The following is a 20,820-nucleotide window of genomic DNA, read 5'->3' as shown; positions in this document are numbered from 1 at the left end:
TCATCCCAGAGTATTACACCCTGCAATGCTCTCACTTGTGAATGAAGGTGAAATAAAGACCTTTCTCAAGAAACAGAAATTGAAAGAATTTGTCACCGCTCATCCAGCCCTGCAAAAGATGCGTTACACACAGAAACACAGTCATCAATATGAAAGAAGGTAAAGGAAGAAAATCTCTCAGTAAAAGATCAAAGGAAGTTCAAAGTATAAATTAGGAATATCTTTGGAAAAATGGCAGGGCAAAGTCACTACTTATCAATAGTCACATTGAATGTAAATGGTCTCAACTCTCCAGTTAAAAGGCATAGACTGGCTGAATGGATTGAAAAACAAAACCCATCTATTTGCTGCTTACAAGAAACACATCTTTCCAACAAACGTGCATGCAGACTGAAAGTTAACGATTGGAAAAAGATACTCCACACCAACAGACACCAAAAAAGAGCTGGTGTAGGCATCCTAATATCAGACAAAGTAGACTTTAACCCAAAAACTGTTAAAAGAGACAAAGAAGGGCACTATATAATGATTAAGGAATCAGTTCAACAGGAAGATGTAAGTATTATAAACGTGTATGCACCTAATTACAGGGCACCTGGCTATTTAAAAGTTATGTTAAGGGACTTAAAGGGAGACTTAAGACTCCAATACAATAGTATTGTGGGACTTCCATACTCCACTTTCAGAATGGACAGATCAACCAGACAGAAAATCAACAAGGAAACAGCAGATTTAATCGACCCTGTTGACCAAATGGACCTAACAGATATCTACAGAACTTTTCATCCTACAGTTGCAGAATACACATTCTTCTCAGCAGTACATGGAACTTTCTCTAGGATCGACCACGTACTAGGCCAGGAAGCAAGTCTCAGCAAATTGAAAAAAATCGACCTCCTGCTCTGCATCTTCTCGGACCACCATGGAATGAAGCTGGAGATCAGCAACTCAGGAATCTCTAGAGCATTGCAGACACATGGAGACTGAGCAGCATGCTCCTGAGGGAACAGGAACGAGCGGAAAGGCCCTGAGGCCTTGAACTGTGCCAGGAGTTGTAGGAGGGAGAGGGAGAGGGGAAGTGGGGAGATGGGAGCCTAGGGGTCAGGTGGGACAGAAGTTGTAGGCTCCTGTGAGAACCTCTTCTTGGTAAGATGGGAGCCATTGAGGAACTTTAAGCTGAAGAATGAGATGACCTGCCGTGGGTTTTAGCAGCATCCCTGCAGCTTCTCTGTGGAGAATAGAATGGGGTGGGAGTGGGGAGTGGGGGCAGGGATGGTGGCAGGGAGATGGATTAGTTAGCCACTCTGGGAACATCCCAAGTAAGAAATGCTGGTGTTTGGGTCAAGATGGTAGCTGGGAAAGTGCAGAGAACTTGCCAGATCTGGGTGTGTTTTGAAGGTAGAGCCAGTACGGGGCAGGTGTTGTGATGTGGTGGGTTGAGCTGTGACTTGGGTACGCCAGCATCCCATATCTGAGCCCTGGTTCAAATCCTAGCTGCTCCACTTCTGATCCAGCTTCCTACAGATGCACTTGGGGAAAGCAGTGCAAGATGGTCCAGATACCTGGGCCCCTGCCTCCCATGTGGGAGACAGGATGGAGTTCTTGGCTCCCAACTTTGACCTGGCTATTTCAGCCATCTGGGGAGTGAACTAGTGGATGGAAGATCTTTGTCTGTCTCTTCTGTCTCTCCCTTGCCCTGGCTTTCTGATAAATAAGTATATAATAAATAATACAAAATAGAGTTGATGGGATGTGCTGCCAACTAGGATGCAGGGTGAGACTAAGGAGTCACCCGCGTGGCTCAGGTGGTGCTCCTGAGGGCTCTCGGACTGCCCCAGACAAGTGTTCTCATGACCCCTGTGCATCTTTGTGGTCAGCAGTCCAGCTGTAATTCAGGAATTCAGTATCTGTGTCTCACTGGAGTGAACTCAACGCAGAGCCGGGACCGTGTCTGCCTTTGTGCCGTGTGCATTGAGGGCACTCAGTAAATGCTTGTCAGACACCCAGGTGCTTAGGAACTGAGGCAGATGTTCAAGGCTGTGTTTCCTCGTGGAGCCTTCACATTCTGGTTTCCTGAGTGATCTGTGTGTTTTAGAAAGCAGACCAAGGCTTATGAGGTGGAAATCTTGTTGTGAAAATTAAAGAACTTATACTGATTTCTCTCTGGCCCCCACTCCCACCCCCACCCCCACCAATGGAAGCACGTCAAGGGTCACCCACCTCTCTGCCAAGCAGGCTTTTTCCTGAGAGGTTACGCCCTGGTCTTTCCAGCACGCTGACTGATCTGCAGAGTTCTGCCCCAGCAAGGGAGCTTGAGAGTTTGATCTGAAATCTTTTCAAGGCAGATACTACATTGTGTCCCAGAGAAGTGTTCAAACTAGAACACTCTGTTGAAGACCAATTAGCTATAAAACTTGCCCTTTGAGAAAGTAAAATAAGTCATGGAGTTTTTTGTTTCTAGGAACAGATAAAATTTTGGAAAATATTTACCAAAGATAATGGTCTTCGATTTAGAATATTAACGTCACTTCTTTCTTTATTCTGAAAAGCTGAGATTTTTAGTGCCAAAAATAGTGTGAATATACTGTCCATGTCATTTCATATACAAAACTGCCTCATCCTTTCTTTTTAAAGTTTATTTTCATTTAGCTGGAAGATGGAGACACAGAGAGAGATCTTCCCTCTGCTGTGTCACTCCTCCACTGCCTTCAGCAGCCGGGGCTGGGCCAGGTTGAAGCCAGGTGCCCTGAACTCCTTCCGGCCTCCAGTGTGGGTAGCAGAGGCCCAAGCACTTGAGCCAGAATCTGCAGCCTTCCCAGGATGCATTAGCAGGAAGCTGGAAGGGAAGGTGCTGGGATTCAAACCAGCACTCTGATTTGGGTTGTGGGCATTCCAAACAGCAGCCCACCCACCCCTTTTCTGCTCCACAACATTGGTTTTTGTATGAGTCATCTCTCCGTATAGTTTCCTAATGGGTTATTTGTATCTTTATTATTGAGTTGCAAGAACTCACGATGTTGGAGATAGTGATCTTTTGCCTCTGTCTTTGTTGCGATGTTTTCTTCTGTGCTAGTGCAGACCTTTCAGTTCAATTTGCATGGAGCATTTCACAGTACAGAAGTTGTAAATCATGATGGAAACTCTTAACAGTCTTTACTTTTATAGGTTGTGGGTAATGCTTGGAAAGACCATACCCCATCATTATAATGTTTTCTTTCACTATTTCTTTTTAAGATTTATTTATTAATTTGAAAGTGAGAGTTACACAGAGAGAGAAGGAGAGAAAGTCTTCCATCTACTGGTTCCGTAATTGGCCACAGTGGTCAGAGCTGCGCTGGGAGCCAGGAGCTTCTTCCAGGTCTCCCAAAGGGGTTGCAGGGGCCCCAGGATTTGGGCCATCTTCTACTGCTTTTCCAGGCCACAGCAGAGAGCTGGATCGGAAACGGAGCAGCCGGGACCCGAACTGGGATGCCAGCACTCTAGGCGGTGGCTTAACCCACTACTCCACAGCGCCGGCCCATTCTTTCACTATTTTTATGGTTTTATGGGTGTAGAAGCTTCTTAGCTTGATGTAATTCCATCCATCCATTTTAGCTTTTACTGCGTGTGTTTCTGGGGTCTTATCCAAGAAGTCCTTGCCTTATGCCAATGTCTTGCTGTATTTCCCCTGTTTTCCTCTAGTAGTTTGATGGCTTCAGGTTTTAGGTTTAGATCCTTGATCCATTGTGAGTTGATTTTTATATAGTATGTAAGATAGGGGTCTTGTTTCATACTTTTATACTGCAGAGATCCAATTTCCTTCTTAGAGAGAGAGGTAAACAAACCCAGATACTGAAGTGGTTAAGGACAGATTTTAAGTCACGTTCAATTCAGTATGAACTGAACTCAACTTTGATTTGTATAGGCACATTAAAGGGACAGTGAGGAAGTAGGGAGTTGAGTTGGGGGTTAGGGAAGATGGTGGAGGGCAGAGGAAGAGCCTAGAAGAGCCAGGAAAGTGAAATGTTAGAAAGAGAGGGAAGGGAGGGTTGGCCCGTGGGAAACCCCTCTGGGGTTGCTAATGGGCAGTTGTCAAAGTTAGCTTGCGCCCTCCCATAGTGGCCAGGAGACAGAGTGCTAACTGGAAGGAACAGCAGATTGGCAGTTTTCTCAGGCAGGTGCTTGAAAGGAGTCACCCTAGGGATGTGGCCTTGAGCTGTAAGAAACTGTTGATGTTTGGTTAGTCTTCAGAGGCCAGGGTTGAGGCCTGGTCAAGAAGAGGGCCTGGAGGAGCCTGGTGAGACTTTGGTCAGGAGAGAAGCTGTCAGGGTAAGCAGTGGGGTTTTAGTTTAGTTTAGTTTTGATTCATTTATTTGAAAGGCAGTTAGAAAGACCAATTTTGTTTTTTTAAGATTTATTTATTTGAAAAGCGGAGTTATAGAGAGAGAAGGAGAGACAGAGAGGCCCTTCCATCCACTGGTTCAGTCCAATGGCCACGTCTGAGCCAGGAGCATCATTGAGGTCTCCCACAAGGTGGCAGGGGGCCAAGCACTTGGGCCATCGTCCACTGATTGTTCCAGGTCAGTAGCAGGGAGCTAGATCAGAAGTGAAGCAGCCAGGACACGAACCAGGGCCTATTTGAGATGCTGATGTCACAGGTGGTGGCTTAACCTGCTATGCCATGGCACAGGCCCCGCCATTGATCTTCTGTCCACTGATTCATTCCCCAAATGGCAGCAACAGCTGGGGCTGGACCAGGCCAAATGCAGGATCCAGGAATTCCTTCGGGTTTCCCGCATGGGTGGCAGTGGCCCAAGTGCTTGAACCATCTTCTACAGCTTTCCCAGGCCATCACCAGGGAGCTGGATCAGAAGTGACGCAGCCGGGCTTGAACTGCCACAACGCCAGCCCTGGGTTCTCCTTTTTAATGGTGCATGGGTGTCCCATACTTTGTTCATCTGTTCACCTGTTGATGGACATTTGGATTGTGTCCAGCATTGGCCATGGTAAACTGACTGTGATGAACATTCTCATTATGTCTTTGATCTCTCTTGGCTTCTCCTTGTCTAGGAGTGGAATTCCTTAGTCATAGAGCGGACGTTAAGCTAGCTGCCAAGCTTTTCCAAAGTGGTCTGTCAGTTTACACTCCCACCGGCACCTGTCCTTCCTCACATTTGTTACTGTCAGCAGGTGTGGAGTAGCATCTCATTATGGTTTTAGATATCATTTCTCTTGTGACTAATCAGTGGTGACAGGTGCCTTTTTCTGTACTTCTTGGCATTCCTACAGCTTCTGTGGGCTGTCTGTTCAAGTCTTTTGGCCCTTCTTTCTGGTAGTTTTGATGGTTGATTTTCTTTTTTCTTTTTCTTTTTTTTTTTTAATTCTTTGACAGGCAAAGTTAGACAGTGAGAGAGAGAGACAGCGAGAAAGGTCTTCCTTCCATTGGTTCACCCCCCAAATGGCCACTACGGCTGGGGTGCTATGCTGATCCAAATCCAAGAGCCAGGTGCTTCCTCCTGCTCTCCCATGCAGGTGCAGGGCCCAAACACTTGGGCCATCCTCCACTGCCTTCCCGGGCCACAGCAGAGAGCTGGACTGGAAGAGGAGCAACCGGGATAGAATCCGGCGCCTCAACCAGGACTAGAACCCGGGGTGCTGGTGCTGCAAGCGGAGGATTAGCCTAGTGAGCTGCGGCACCGGCTGATGGTTGATTTTCATTAAAGTATTCTGGATAGGACTCTATTAGCAAAAAATGTTGAAAAATAAATGTGTGTTTGTGTATGAAAATAATGTTTTAGACTATCATTTACCATTGCATCAAAAACAAATTATTAGCAGCTAGTGTTACAGCACAGCAAGTTAAGTCTGTTGTTTGCAACACTGGTACCCTGTGGTAGAGTACCGGTGTGAGCACTGGCTACTCTGTTTCCTATGCACCTTCTTGCTAATGTGTGGGGTGGCGGAAGAGGATGGCCCATTTACTTGGGCCTCTGCCACCCTTGTGGGAGACCTGGATGGAGTTCCTGGCTCCTGATTTTGTCCTGACGGCCGATCTGAAACCATGGGGCGGGAGTAGTATAGCAGACTCTGTGTGTCAGCTATGCTCTCTCTACCACTGCCTCTCTGGAGCTCTGTCTTTCAAATAGTCTTTGCTGTTGCAGCTACTTGGGGAGTGAACCAGTAGGTGAGAGGTCTGTTTCCCTCTCTCTTTGACACTCTACCTTTCAAACAAACAAATAAACAAACAGATCTTTGAAGGCCAGCACCGGGGTGCACTAGGCTAATCCTCTGCATGTTGCGCTGGCATCCTGAGTTCTTGTCCCGGTCGGGGCACTGGATTCTGTCCCAGTTGCTCCTCTTCCAGTTCAGCTCTCTGCTGTGGCCCGGGAGTGCAGTGGAGGGTGGCCCAGGTCCTTGGGGCCCTGCACCCCATGGGAGACCAGGAGACGCACCTGGCTCCTGGCTTCGGATCAGCACTGCTGCCAGCCGCAGTGCTCCGGCCATAGGGACCACTTGTGGGTGAACCAACGGAAAAAAGAAGACCTGTCTCTCTCTCTCACTGTCTAACTCAGTGTGTCAAAAAAAAAAAAAAAAAAACAAAAACAAAAACTAGAAAGCAAAAAAAGTAAAAACTTGAGAAGAACAAGATTGGAGAGCTTACCAGTGCTTAATTTTTTATGCTACTTAATTTTATGTCTTAGTGTACAGTTACACAGTGTGGTCTTGGCATAAAGATAGATGAATGAAAGGGAATAGAGAGTTTAGAAATAAGCCCAGATACATTTTAACAATTTTTGCTGAAAGCGGTTAAGTCAATTCAGTGGAGGGAAAGAGTTTTTTAAAAATTATTATTTTATTTGAGAATCAGAGTTACAGAGAGAGAGGGAGAGACGCAGGGAGATCTTCTATCTTCCAGTTCACTTCCCAAGTGGCCCCAATGGCTAGGGCTGAGCCCGGCCAGAGCCAGGAAGTTCATCGGAGCCTCCCACGTGGGAGGAACCAGCTGCTTGAGCCTTCACTGCTGCCTCCCAAGGTCTGCACTGTAAGGAGCTGCAGTCAGGAGCCTGAGCTGCCGTCTGACCCAGGCTCTGATGTGCATGCGGTGTCTTAACTGCTGGTCCCAACGCCCACCCCTTCATTTGTGCTGCAGCTGATACTCAGGGACTGCTTACAACAGAGGCAGTAGAGATGACTCCTTGTAAAGTAGTCAGATGTTTGCTAAAGCTGAAAGGCGGTGCCAGGCGTCTCTTTTGGGAGGGAACTGTACCTTTGGAGTCTTTCTAGTTACTGATCCCCAGGGTTTTAGGTGATTCAGAACTTAGGGTCTGGCAGATCTACCTAGAAAAGCCACGGGTCTTGTGGGAAGCGAAACAAACCCAAGTGTTTTTTAGGTACAGAGTGTATTGTCCTTAAGACTTTGCCTTCTGTTTTCCATTTATAAGCCAAGAATAAAACCACCAGGAAAGAGAAACTAAAAATGAAACCAAAACATGTAAGAGAACATCAAAAAAATTAGAGTTGAAAGTAGTGTATCATCTTCAAGACCACAGGTGGTGGGCAGTTAAAAATCCCAAATTGGACATTTTATTGTGAGGAATAGTCTGTTGATTCTTGCCATTGTCAAAATGTGTGTTTGTCCCCATACATACACAGGCATGCCATTTGAGCAACTAAAGTGTTATGGGAGAAAGAACAATTGTGTGGGGTGGGTATAAATGCAGGAGGGTAGGTAGGCTTGGAAAGCAGTGGAATGAAGTGCCCCATGTTAATAGTGCCGGATTCCAATACCCCATACCCAAGTCTGTATAGCAGTGCCTTCCACAGAGTGTTGTACAGGGGTCAGAGTGTTAAGTGCTTCCCAAGCATTTGGAATGATGCCTGGCACAGAGGAAGTGCTCGGTGAATGTCCACTGAAGGAGTAAATGAGCTTTGATGCTCACAGGTGGGAGAGCAGGGAGAGCCCTGCTGCTCTCCCTGCAGCCACTGCAGGGAATTTCACACCTTTCAGATGAAGGAGCCATTGTTGTGGTTGGCACCCATGCAGATAAGGCACAGCCAGTAAATGCTTCTGGAATGTATGGGTGGCTGGGCCAGACTGGAGCTTCCCATGGGAGGAGTGTGTGTGTGATTGGGGACTTTACACAGGCAGACACCTTATATTTTAGTAGGTAGGTATCTCACTGTGTCGTGGTACAAGAAAATGCTAGATGGCTCATCAGACCTCAGTATTAAGACAAAGAATGATTCAAAGACATTCTAAGCTGACAGATGGGGTGTGAATGTCATGGAAATGGAAAGCAGCAGTGGATTGAATAAAGACTGGGAGACTCTTTAAGGTTTTTCCAAGTCTGGATTTTTTGGGTCTTTGAATCTGAGTTTGAACCATGAAGTCAGGATATAAGAATAGAAGAGATGCTCTCTGGGTTATGTATCTCACCACGTCCTGACCACTGGAGTCTTCACTCTCCAAAGTCTTCCAGAATCCTCATGTGACACATCTGAGGACTGGCAGGTGCAGTGGAACTGTCATTTCCCAACATGCTGCAGATCAGTTAGAGCAAGCAGAACAAGGACTTTGGCTACCCTTTTTTTTAAAAAAAAAAAGTTATTTTTTATTTGTATGAAAGGCAGAGTTACAGAGAGAGAGGGAGCGATCTTCCATGCACTGGCGCACTCCCCAAATGAAGAGTGAATAATTTGGTATCACTCCCCTAGTAATTCTCTGTGTTACACAGACACACACACGTTACATGTATTTCTGGTTGTACCCATGTCTCTCAGCAGGATATTGTGACCATCTTGCCATGTCTAACCCTTCTGGTTTGTATTTTAAATGACTGGTTTGGATCTCATCATATGGGTACACTGTAATTGGTTTGCTTAATCGCCAGCCTATGGCCTGTAAATCCTGACACCCACTTACTTGCCAGTAGCACCCAACAGTCCTCCCTTGCTGATGTTTCCCACCAGGGAGTCGTCAGTCTTTTTGTCCTGGCCCCTGTGCCAGGGCCGATGATGCGCTCAGTCCTGCTTCCCCAGAGGCAGCATGGCGTCTTAGTGATGGTCTGTTGCTGTAAGCGAATGGCACAGACTGGGTGAGTCCTAAGGAAAGGAGGTATATTGAACTCTGGGTTCTCAGCCTGGGAAGTTGAGGGTTTGAGGGCCTTCTTGCTGGGGTGGGTGGGGAGGACTCTGCAGAGTGCAGAGGCAGTGCAGGGTGTCTCCTGCAAGGGGGACTTGAGTGTCCTAGCTGAGATCTCTGTTGCGCCTCTTACAAAGCCATAATCCCATGGGACTTGGGCCCCACCCTCGTGACCTCATTTACTCTTAATTACCTCCCTGAGTCCCAGCTAGCAGAGTTGGATTGTTTCCACGCTTAACTGCCCACAATGGGAATTAGATTTCAGCATGAGTTCAGTGTGGACATTCAAAGCACAGAGCATGGAAACCACGTGTAAGCATCTAGACTTGAGGGCTGGCAAGAAGAACGTTTGGAGTTTGAGGAACTGGGGTGGTGATTGGGTATACTTGTATTACTTGGTATATATTGGGTAGATTTGCACCTGCTACCTCTTGGTTGAATGTGCATCCCTGGCTGTGTCGAGTGTATTCTCCAGCTGAGTCCCAGATACCTGCTAGGCTCTGTGCGCCGTGAGCAGGCTGCCCTCTCCAACCTCCCCTGCCTGTCCTGCAGCCTGTCTGCTGCGGGAGTGCCAACATCCGTTCCCCGCCTTCTCGCTGCTCCTCTTCCTGTCTGGAGCGCCTTCTGTACAGCCGACTTATCCTGCTCCCCAGAGCCCAGCCTGGCTGTCCCCTCCTCCAGAGCCCATCCCTTCTTCACGGGCATCCTCGGTGTTAGCATAGCCTTCATTTCTCAGTTATTTTGTGCATGCTTGTTTGGTTGAGAGACAGCCCTCATTATCTGCTTAACTGTCCAGATGTCCACAGTGACCAGGACAGGGTCAGGGTTGAATCAGGAGGTGGGAACTCAATCCAAGTCTGCCCCATAGGGCGGCAGGAATTCAATTCCTTGTGCTGTCACTGCTGCCTCCCAGGGTCTGCGCTGGCAGAAAGCTGAAATCGGGGGCTGGAACGGGCTCTTGAACCCGGGTCACTGATGTGGGACACAGGCGTCCTCCACAGGGGCTCAGCACTAGACCAAACGCCTGTTCCCCTCTTCATCTCCTCCCCAGCACATGCTACATTTCTTAAAACGTCTAAGAATTTGTTCCATTTTTTATTTTATATATTTTTCTGTGACTTGTATGTGTGTGTTTTTTCTTCCCAGAAACCTTTTGTTTAAGGAATTCAAACTTCATGCATTTCATAAGTACAACCTCAGGAACATAGTGATTCTTCCCATTGTACTCACCCTGCCACCCACACTCCCACCCTCTTCCTCCTCCATGTCCTATTCCCATTCTTATTTTTTACTAAAGTCTATTTTCAATTCCCTTTATACAAATATGAATAACTATACTAAGAGTCCAACAAATAATATGGGAAAAAAATGTTCCTCAACAGTTGAGACAAGGGCTATTCAAAGTTGTTGCATCTCAAAGTGTCAGTTTCATTTTTGTAGATTACCTTTTAGGCGCTCTATTAGTTTCCACAGATCAGGGAGAACATATGGTGTTTGTCCTTTTGGGACTGGTTTATTTCACTAAGTGTGATGTTTTATGTTTCCATCCCAAGAACTTGTTTTTTTTTTTTTTTTTTTGATATTTATTCTATTTATTGAAGACATAGTTACAGAGGTAGAGCCAGAGAGAGAGAGAGAGAGAGGTGTCTTTCATCTGCAGTTTCAGTCCCTAAATGGCTGCAATGACCAGAGCTGAGCTGATCCAAAGCCAGGAGCCAGGAGCTTCTTCCGGGTCTCTCATATGGGTGCAGGAGCTTAAGGACTTGGGCCATCTTCTACTGTTTTCCCAGGCCATTGGAAGTGGAGCAGATGGGACTCGAACTGGCGCCCATATGGGATGTCGGCACTGCAGGCTGGGTTTAACCCATTATGCCACAGCATTGGCCCCAAGAGTTTATTTTTCAAATTTGTTTATTTTCATTTTATTTGAAAGGCAGGATGAGAAAGATCTTCTGTCTCCTTATTCACTCCCCAGATACCCCCAATAACCAAGGCCGGGCCAGGTTGAAGCCTGATGTCAGAATTCCACTCAGTCCTCCCATGGGAGTGGCTGGAACCCAAGTTCTTGAGCTGTCACCTGATGCCTCCCAGAGTGCACATTCGCAGGAAGCTGGATGGGAAGGAAGCGAGAACTTGAACCAGCTGCTCTGATACGAGCACAGATGTACCAAACAGCAGCTTAACTGCTGTGCCGAGCACCTGCCCTTGTCCTCATCTTCTGCTTATCTGTACCTCTGTCCTTTCTCTTTCGCTCCTCTGTATCACCAGGGCCTAGCACATGGCAGACAATACGTGTTGCTTGCCTAAACCAATAGTATTGAGTATTCCTGAGTCGACAGCAGTAGAAACTCCTCTCTGTGGTCCAAGGGGGCAGAAATGAATCCAAGTTTGTACTTCCAGAGGGAGGTGATTGATCAGCTTTTCAGTAAGGTTCCACAGCAGTGCGGCAAGTGTCTTCCTTGCGCGAGTTGTAGAACAGGGGCTGTGATACTGTTGAAAGAGTTCCTGCGCTGGCTGTTGAAGCTGACTGGATCCTTTCCCCTGCTTCTTCCCAGCCTTCAAAATGGGAGGACATGAAGTCACTAGTCCACCCTTCTTGTGTCAGCGGCAGATACAGCTTTCGCCACTAGGTGGCACTGGGTGATCCCTTTGAAATCATTTCTCAAACCCCTAGCACTTACACCCCTAGCATACACTGGAAACAGAAGTTTCAAGACAGTTTTAGGCTTTACTGCCTGAAGTGCAAGCTGATATTTTCTATTTAACCCTAGCCTAGAGTTTTTTTTTTCTTTTTTCTTTTTTGACAGGCAGAGTGGACAGTGAGAGAGAAAGACAGAGAGAAAGGTCTTCCTTTGTCGTTGGTTCACCCTCCAATGGCAGCCGTGGCCGGCACACCACACTGATCCAAAGGCAGGAGCCAGGTGCTTCTCCTGGTCTCCCATGGGGTGCAGGGCCCAAGCACTTGGGCCATCCTCCACTGCACTCCCTGGCCACAGCAGAGAGCTGGCCTGGAAGAGGGGCAACCTGGACAGAATCCGGTGCCCCGACCGGGACTAGAACCTGGTGTGCCGGCATTGCAAGGCGGAGGATTAGCCTGTTGAGCCACGGCGCCGGCCCTCTAGCCTAGAGTTTTTAAAAATGTGTATTTGAAAACTATTAAGCTGATTTTTTACAATGTTTGAGTCACAACTCAGTGCCTGACAAGCACTGTTTTAGAAGAAGTTCAACGTTGCAGTGTGGTCCGCTCTTTTCTCTTGGGCAGTCTGGGCTTATAGAGAAAAGTGTGTCCATTAGTGAGTGCTCTGCCTCTTTTTGTGTTGAGTTGAGGCATTGAGAAGCTGAATGTAGATGCTTCTTTATGGATGTCTGTGGGTGTGCAGACGTTAGAGGCTGTGGGAGACGTGCTTATGTAGAACTTGGCACCTCGGCCCTGTTGTAGTCAAGGTACAGGTAAGTCTTGTTGGTAGAGAAAAAGCAGGGAAGAGATGAGTATGTGCTTTTGGGAGCTTGGAGTCTCTCCGTAGACTCACCGTAGAGCACACACCCCCCTTAAATGTCAGCTTGCTCATCAGGCAACACGGACACGTGATGTGCTGGACAGCAGTGAGGAGGCTGAGGCCGTGAGTATGAGAAGCTTGACTCAACTTGGCTGAAGTAGTCAAGACATTGATTGTTTGTCTCACACAATAAGCACCGGGAGAACTGGCTGCAGGCCCACAGAAGCTGGGTGTGGCCGCAGGGATCCACGTTGTTTCCTTGGCTTAGTTGTCCTGAGCTGGATCTACGCAGGATGGCAGGAGGCTTCCCGTGGAATCAGGGTCTCAGCTCCCATAGTGGAAACACCAACCTTGGCCAGAGAAGATTTAGGGGACCCTGAGCATTTTGCAAGTTGCAGTTGTTCTGTGTGCATTTTTCTGGCTTCTTCACCATGATCTCTGCAGTGTCATAGTTAAGAGTAGTACTGAGGGGCCGGCGCTGTGGCATAGCAGTTAAAGCTGCTGCCTGCAGTGCCGGCATCCCATATGGGTGCCAGTTTGAGTCCTGGCTGCTCCACTTCCAATCCAGCTCTCTGCCATGGCCTGGGAAAGCAGTAGAAGATGGCCCAAGTCCTTGGGCCCCTGCACCAACGTGGGAGACTTGGAAGAAGCTCCTGGCTTCGCACTGGTGCAGCTCCAGCCCTGGCGGCCAACTGGGGAGTGAAACAGCAGATGGAAGACCTGTCTTTCTCTTTCAGCCTCCCCTCTCTCTGTACTGAGCTTCTCGTCTACTGCTTTTCGAGTAGTAGTGACCTGACTAGCCCTGGCCAGTGCGTTTGCTAGTGATAGATGGGATGAATGGTGGCAAGTCTCCTGCAGGAAGTATGTGGCATTCGGCCCTGGGACGGGAGTTGGTCCTGTGAGGGAAAACCAACATGGGAAACGCGAGGAGCTGTGCGACAGGTGGAGGGATGGGTGGATGGTGAGTCTTTGCGTTTGCGGTGGGGCACTGAGCGAGCATGTGTTGGCCTTGTGGGCTGGACGGCTCTCCTGGAGATCGGGAGCTGCTTCCTGTGAGCTTGGCCGCAGATCCTTGGCCTGAACCTGCTAATCTCTGCCCACCTCCCTCCGTCTTCAGGTTTGCGGTGAGCCTCGGCTACTGGCACGACCCTTACATCCAGCACTTTGTGAGACTGTCTAAGGAGAGGAAGGCCCCCGAGATCAACAGAGGCAAGTGACCACCTCCCTCCCCCGGGGCCAGAGGTGTGGGGGTTTGTTAACTGGAGACCCAGTGCCCTCTCCAGCAGCATAGGAGAGTGCTCATTTCCCAGCACTGCACCTCATACAACGTTTTTTAACACAGATTTTTTTTTTTTTTAAATATTTAAGTCATCTGCTGCAGTGGCCGGGGCTGGGCCAGACCAAATCTGGAGCGTGAAATTCCATCCAGTTTCCCAAGTGGGTGGCAGGGGCTGAAGCACTTGGGCCGTTCTCTGCTGCATTCCGGGTGGATTAGCAGGGAGCTGATGGGAAGTGGAGCAGCTGGACAGCCATCGGTGCTCTGATGTGGGCGCCTGTGTTGCAGGCCGCAGTTACCCACTCACTGCACCAGTGCCAGCACCTGTGAGACTTTCATCTTTGTGAATCTGATACGAGAAAAGCCTCCTACTGTAGTTTTACTTTGATTTATTTATTTTTTAAAGATTTATTTACTCTCTCTCCCTCTCTCTGCCTCTCCTCTGTGTAACTCTTATTTGAAAGTAAGAGTTACACAGAGGAGAGGCAGAGAGAGGGAGAGAGAGGGAGAGAGGTCTTCCATCCGCTGGTTCACTCCACACTTGGCCACAATGGTGGGAGCTGTGCCGATCCGAAGCCAGGAGCTTCTTCCAAGTCTCCCACGTGGGTGCCGGGACCCAAGCACTTGGGCATCTTCTACTGCTTTCCCAGGCCATAGCAGAGAGCTGGGTCGGAAGTGGAGCAGCCAGGTCTCGAACCACCACCACTTCTCTCTCTTTGCTGCCGGCACTTCAGGCCAGGCCGTTAACCTGCTGTTCCACAGCACTGGCCCCTATAATTTTATTTTATATTCCTCTTAAGGTGACGTTGAACATGATTCTTCTGTTTGAGTCCCATTCAAAAATCTCTTACTGTGAATTGTGTTCATGTCAAAGATAACTTTTTATGGCCCCGTGATGGTGTTAGGTAATAAGACCGTTAGGCTCTGCGAGTAATTTCCATCAAGGAGGTTAACGGATTGGAGCCAGGAGCCTGCCGTACTCTCAGCCAGAAGGAAAAACTGGCCAGATGGCTCTCACACTGTGTGTGCAGGGACGTGGGCCCACAGAGGACTCCTGAGGGAAGTTTTGTAAGGACAGCAGAGAGGCTAAAGTGCCGCTTCCTGAGAACAGGGCTGTTCTCTTTCCTGTCCTCCCTCCTGTGCCCTGGAGGCGGGTTTCCCTCCGTGCTGCAGAGGCAGAGACCTGCCACGCAGTGTCCCCCAGCCCTGAGCCCAGCTGCACGCCAGCATGCCTTCCTCCTCCTCTCGCCCTCTGCCTCTGGACTGGGGGGCCTACAACCCCGTAGGAGGGTGCTGCCCCGAGAGCGTGCAGTAAGGATCCTTGTCTTCCATTTCCAGTCCTCATGGGTGGTATTTCCCTACAATATGATAAAAATGATTTACCAGAAAATAAAATGAAGACATACAAAGAACAAGGCCAAATTATTTACTAGTATATTGAGCAGAAACAAGGTTACTCTGCCAGATTGCAACAAATGTTTAAAAAATGCTACTCTCAAATATCGTCCATAGAGGCAGGTGTTGTGGTGCAACTGGTTAAGCTGCCGCTTGGGACAGGCACATCCACTTGCAATCCAGTTTCCTGCTGATGTACCTGGGAAGCCAGCAGATGATGGCCCAAGCCACAGTGAAATTTCTGGCTCCTTGTTTTGACCTGGCAGCTGTGGCTGTTAGCAGGCGTTTCGGGAATGAATCAGTAGATGGAAGAGCTCTCTCTGTGTGTCTGTCATTCTACCTTTCAAATAAATAAATTTAAAAAAAAATTTATTAAAATAATCATGTGCAATTTAAAAACTCTTCGCCCACACACTTTGAGCACTTTGATTCTGTCTCTGTTCTTTCTTTCAAGTTTTTAGATTTATTTGAAGGCAGAATGACAGGGAGAAACAGAGATCTTCCATCTGCTGGTTCATTTCCCAAATGCCCACAACAGTCAGGGCTGGACTGTTACAAAGCCAGGAGCCTGGAACTGCATCCTTGGTCTCCCATGTGGGTGGCAGGGATCCAGGCCCTTGGACCATCTTCTGCCTCCCAGTACATTAGCAGGGAGCTGGATAGGAAGTGTGTAGTGGGCAGGAATGAAACAAGGTCTGTGATATGGAATGCAGGTGTCCCAAGCCACAGCTAATCCTACCGCAGCACAGTGCCTGCCCCATCTTCCCTTCTTCCTGCTTTGTGTCCCGTGTCCTTTCTCCAGGCTTATGCACCAAGACCTAACTCATTTTCTTTGGCACCTGCTTACTTCTGGCCTCCTCACTGGCCAACATTTTACTTGGAGCCTCTGGTGTGTTCAGGGTGGAGGTGAAAGGAACAGGATGAGAAATACGGTCTCCTTCACTTTAAAAGTCATCTGCTGGCTGGTGCTGTGTTGTAGCGGGTAAAGCTGCCACCTGCAGTGCCAGCATCCCATATGGATGCTGGTTCGCGTCCAGGCTGCTCCACTTCCAATCCAGCTCTCTGCTATGGCCTGAGAAAGCAGTAGAAGATGGCCCAAGTCTCTGGGCCTGTGCACCTGCGTGGGAGACCTGGAGGAAGCTCCTGCTCCTGGCTTCAGATAGGCCCAGCTGCGGCCAATGCAGCCACTCACTCTCTGTCTCTCTCTGCCTCCTCTTCACTCTCTGTGTAACTCTGACTTACAGTTAAGTAAGTAAATCTTAAAAAAAAAAAAAAATGAAGTAAATCTTAATAAATAAATAAATAAATAAAGAGTCATCTGCCCCATTTCCTCACCCAAAGTTTGCATTTTACTGGAGTTCTGAGTGGGTTCACTGCAGCCATAGAAAGCTTGTTTTCTTTTTCTTATTCTTTTTCCATTTCTTTTTCTTTCCCTTTCTCTTTCCCTTTCTCTTTCTCTTCTTCTTTTAAAGATTTACTTATTTATTTGAAAGGTGAAGTTTCAGGAGGGAGAGGCAGAGGCAAAGAGAGAGAAGTCTCCAGCCCCTGGATTACCCCCCAGATGTCCACAACAGCCAGAGCTGGGCCAGGCTGCAGCCACGAGCAAGGAGCTTCTTCTGGGTCTCCCACTTGGGTCGAAGGCCCAAGCACTTGGGCCATCTGCTGCTGCTTTCCCAGGCACACTGGGGAGCTGGATCAGAAGTAGAGCCACTGGGACTCGAACTGGCTCCCGTGTGGGATGCTGGCACTGCAGGTGGTGGCTTTACTTGCTATAGCATACCGCTGGCCCTGGAAACCAGACTTTCAGGAAGAGCTTGTTGTGCAACTGTTTCGATGTAAAACTTGTCTGTGTTAAATAAAACTGAGCATTTTATGTTTCTCAAGGTTAAATAGCTTGTATTTGATTTGGCCCAAATAACTTTTAGAAGAGAGAATTTGAAAGTTGGCATTTCTCACATCAAAGATAATCCTTTGGACATGAAGAAGGGCCAGTGTTTTTTGTTATTGTTGTTGTTTCTGTTTTTTTTTTTTTTAATTTTTTTTTACAGGCTTATTTATTTGAAAGGCAGTGTAACAGTGAGAGGGAGAGACAGAGAGGAGGAGAGATCTTCTGTCTGCTAGTTCACTCCCCAGATGGCCACAGTAGCCAGGCTGACGCCAGGAGCCTGGAACTCCATGCAGGTCTGCCACATGGGTGCAGGGGCCCAAGCACTTGGTCCATCATCCACCTCCTTCCAGGGTGCATTAGCATGGAGCTGGATCAGAAACAGAGCAGCTGGGGCGCAAACTGGTGCTCTGTTATGGGATTTCCTCATTGCAAGTAATGGATTAACCGGTGGTGCCGTGTTGCCGGCCCTAGGTGTTCTGTTTTGCTCCTTTGTCAGATGGGCTTTGTAGGGCCAATTCCTTTTTTTTTTTTTTTTTTTTTGCTTTAGAAGCTTTTATTGTGTGCTGTGATCACCTTGGCCATCTCTGGGTTACTCCTGCTCCACACTGCAGTGGACTGAAGCCCACAAGAGCAGAACCATGTGTGTCCCTTAGACCATGACATCCCAGCACCTGGCTCGGGGTCAGGGCACATAGCAGGTGTGCTGGCACCCATGTGAGGTCAGCCGCCAAACCAGAGACACCAGGGTACCAGAGAGCTCGTGGAAAGCGGAGTCCTGGTCGCTTGGTTGGTGTACACGGCTCTGAAGTCCATGGGCGGCTTGTTCGTATGACTTGTTGTCCACGAACCTTCTGAGGAGCCCTCAGATTCCTGGTGTGAGCTGCGGACTGAAGCCATTTCACAGTGTCCTTGTGACAGTGCACAGTGAGGAGGGCACAGAACTGAGAAGTGCTGGGGAGAGCAGGTGGCAGTTTGATGTCCTCCTAAGACGAAAGCTCCTGGCAGTGAGCAGGACCCCCTCTGGCCCCTGTGGCACCAACCACATTCCAACCTCATGTGGTGACTCCACGAGCAGCCCCTGTGCCAGCCGGCCATGCCCCTCCCCACAGGGACCTGGGCAGCACGGGTCTAAGCGCATCCTGGAGAAACCCGCCCGCCAGATGCAGTGGAGAGAGGCCAAGGTCTGTGGCCTGGGTGTCCTTGCTGAGAAGCAGAAGGCGCCTTGAACAGCTCCCTGCAGCTTTGCTGAGCTCCGCCTCCCCGTGTGGGTTGGGGGTGGGGGACTAATTGCTGACATCACTGAGCGGTAGCTTGTCTCTCTCCCTGTCTCAGGATATTTCGCGCGAGTCCATGGTGTCGGTCAGCTTGTAAAGGCGTTTCTACAGAAAACAGAATGTCGTTGTCAAGTCCTCAACCTCGGGGCTGGGATGGATACAACCTTCTGGAAATTAAAGGTGAGTCCAGATTTTCCTCCTCCCTCCCCAGCTGTTGAGGTCTGTGTGGCTGAAAGCTGTAAAAAGCAGCCTAAGAGGTAAGAGGTGACAACGTGCCTCCTGCCCCATCTCCAGCCACCGTGCCCAGGTGCACCGCTCTGTCCCGGGTCCATGGTTTATCTGGCCAGAGCCCCAGTGGTACATGTTTCAGGTTGTTTTTAATTGTTGTTGCTCTCAGCATAATTAACACAAATATCTGTGTGTATTTCCCCTGTACATGTGAAAACAGGAAGTAAAAATCCCCCAGTGGAACTGCTGGGACAAAGAGTCCTGATTGTGGGCATCGTGGATAAAACCTGGAGATTTGTGGGACTGGGTGATGATAATATGGTGCCAGGTCTTTTCTTGGCTTCTGATTTCATGCTTTAACTGCCATTTTTTTTTTTAAAGATTATTTTATCCACTTGAAAGGCAGAGTTACTGAAAGAAAGGGAGAAAAGAGAGATAGAGATCTTCCATCTGTTGGTTCACTCCCCAAATGGCCAGGGTTGGGCGAGGTCGAAGTCAAGAGCCAGGAGCTTCTTCCGGTCTCCCATGTGGATGCAGGGGCCCAAGCACTTGGCCCATCTTCTGCTGTTTTCCCAGGCGCATTAGCAGGGAGATGTGTTGGAAGTGGAACAGCTGGGACTCGAACCAGCGCCTAGTGCAGCTGTAATTACATACACACAGAGGAAAAGAGACCTGGGTCTGGTGGGCAGCAGAGCCAGTCTTAGAGCTCTGAACTGTCAGTCTTGGAGACCTGGGCTGGGTCTTTACTGCCAAACCTTTTCCCTGCGAAGCCTCCTCTGGCTGTTTTCTTTGTTGTAGGTTGGTACAGAGTTTGCTCAGTTCTTCTATGAGGTCGGTCTTGTGGCAGTAACGGGTATGTGCATTTTGCCAGATTTCCTTGGAGGTGTAGACCAAGATAACTGAGAGTGTATGGACATAGCCGACCTGCAGATCTGTCTGGTGGTCATTGGATCCCTGATAAGAAGGTCTCCTGTAATCAGAGGTCCCAGCCTTTCTCTCATGAAGTGAGAATTGGTGGCCTCCCCCCAGTCTTGGTACTCATTGTTGGCCTAGAGTAGGCTAGCTAACACATCTGATGTGCTTTACAAACATGACCGAATGTGTTGCATGACAGCTCTGTGAGGCTTCACAAATGAGACATGGGGCTGCAGAAGTCGTGTCTTTCAGAATTGCACTGCCAGTGGTATGGACAGGGGACAGATGCCGGCACCACGGTGGGCCCACTGTGTGTGTGTGTGTGGCGTGTCCCGGGCTGTGGTGTGAGGACCTAGAGCAGGACAGTGTAAGAGGCTCTGTGCAGCCTCCCCTGTCCTGTAGGTCCGCTGATGGTTCATCAATCTGCAGTTCCAGTTTCTGAGCAAAGTACGCTCAGGGGCACGCTGCACCCCTGCCCGAGAAAGAGCGTCTGTGCGTGCTGAGGAAGGGGGGTTGCAGTGTCTGACACTCCTCTGTGCAAAGTTTCTTTATTTTGATGGATGACTGTATTTGTCTGAAGGATTTTTTCCCTTGGGGTGGGGAGTTCCAAGTTCTTTTTGTAAATACCTATTATACGTACACGAGTGTGCTTGAACAAGTTTGTGGAGAGGCACGTGTTTGGCTTGTGTATTGGCAGTGTTAGTGTGCGTTAGCCTTGACAGTAGAGTTAAGTAGTGAGAACGGAGAGCATCTGGCCTGCAACAGCTTAAATGTTTACCTTCCGGCTCTTTTCAAACGTCTGCCCATCTCTGATTTAGAGATACACAGGTTTCCATGGAAGTGTATGGCAAACCTTGTCCGTTGGTCTTAGTGCCTCATGCACCTTCCACCCGGGCTGGTTCCCTCGTTGTACCTGCAGGCTCAGCGTCAGTCCTGGGCTTCCTGCCCTGCTGCCACTACTGCATGAGCTCCTTCCACTTGCTCTCAGCAGCCTGTGACTGTTTATGCCATGGAGGATTCCTGTTACGGTTTACAGAGGAGGTAGCTCCCCACACTCAGTGTGCACTTTTTTTTTTTTTTTTTTGACAGGCAGAGTGGACAGTGAGAGAGAGAGACAGAGAGAAAGGTCTTCCTTTTTGCTGTTGGTTCACCCTCCAATGGCCGCCGCGGCCGGCGCGCTGCGGCCGGCGCACCGCAGCCGGCGCGCCGCGCTGATCTGATGGCAG

The 20,820-nt window shown here is 48.7% G+C and overlaps 1 protein-coding gene across 1 annotated transcript in view; it reads left to right on the top strand.

Annotated features, from left to right (window-relative positions):
• LOC138843237 (leucine carboxyl methyltransferase 1) overlaps positions 1-20,820 on the top strand; it is a 41,118-nt gene that overhangs the window by 6,517 nt on the left and 13,781 nt on the right. Inside the window, exons 2-3 of the mRNA XM_089321733.1 lie at positions 13,736-13,827; positions 18,510-18,631. Coding sequence (XP_089177859.1) covers positions 13,736-13,827; positions 18,510-18,631 — 214 coding nt within the window. The remainder of the gene's footprint in view (positions 1-13,735; positions 13,828-18,509; positions 18,632-20,820) is intronic.

Source organism: Oryctolagus cuniculus, chromosome 19, assembly GCF_051225735.1.
Source record: "Oryctolagus cuniculus isolate XC-2025 breed Fujian yellow rabbit chromosome 19, ASM5122573v1, whole genome shotgun sequence".
NCBI classification, from domain to species: Eukaryota; Metazoa; Chordata; class Mammalia; order Lagomorpha; family Leporidae; genus Oryctolagus; species Oryctolagus cuniculus.
This window is presented reverse-complemented; position numbering and strand designations above follow the sequence as displayed.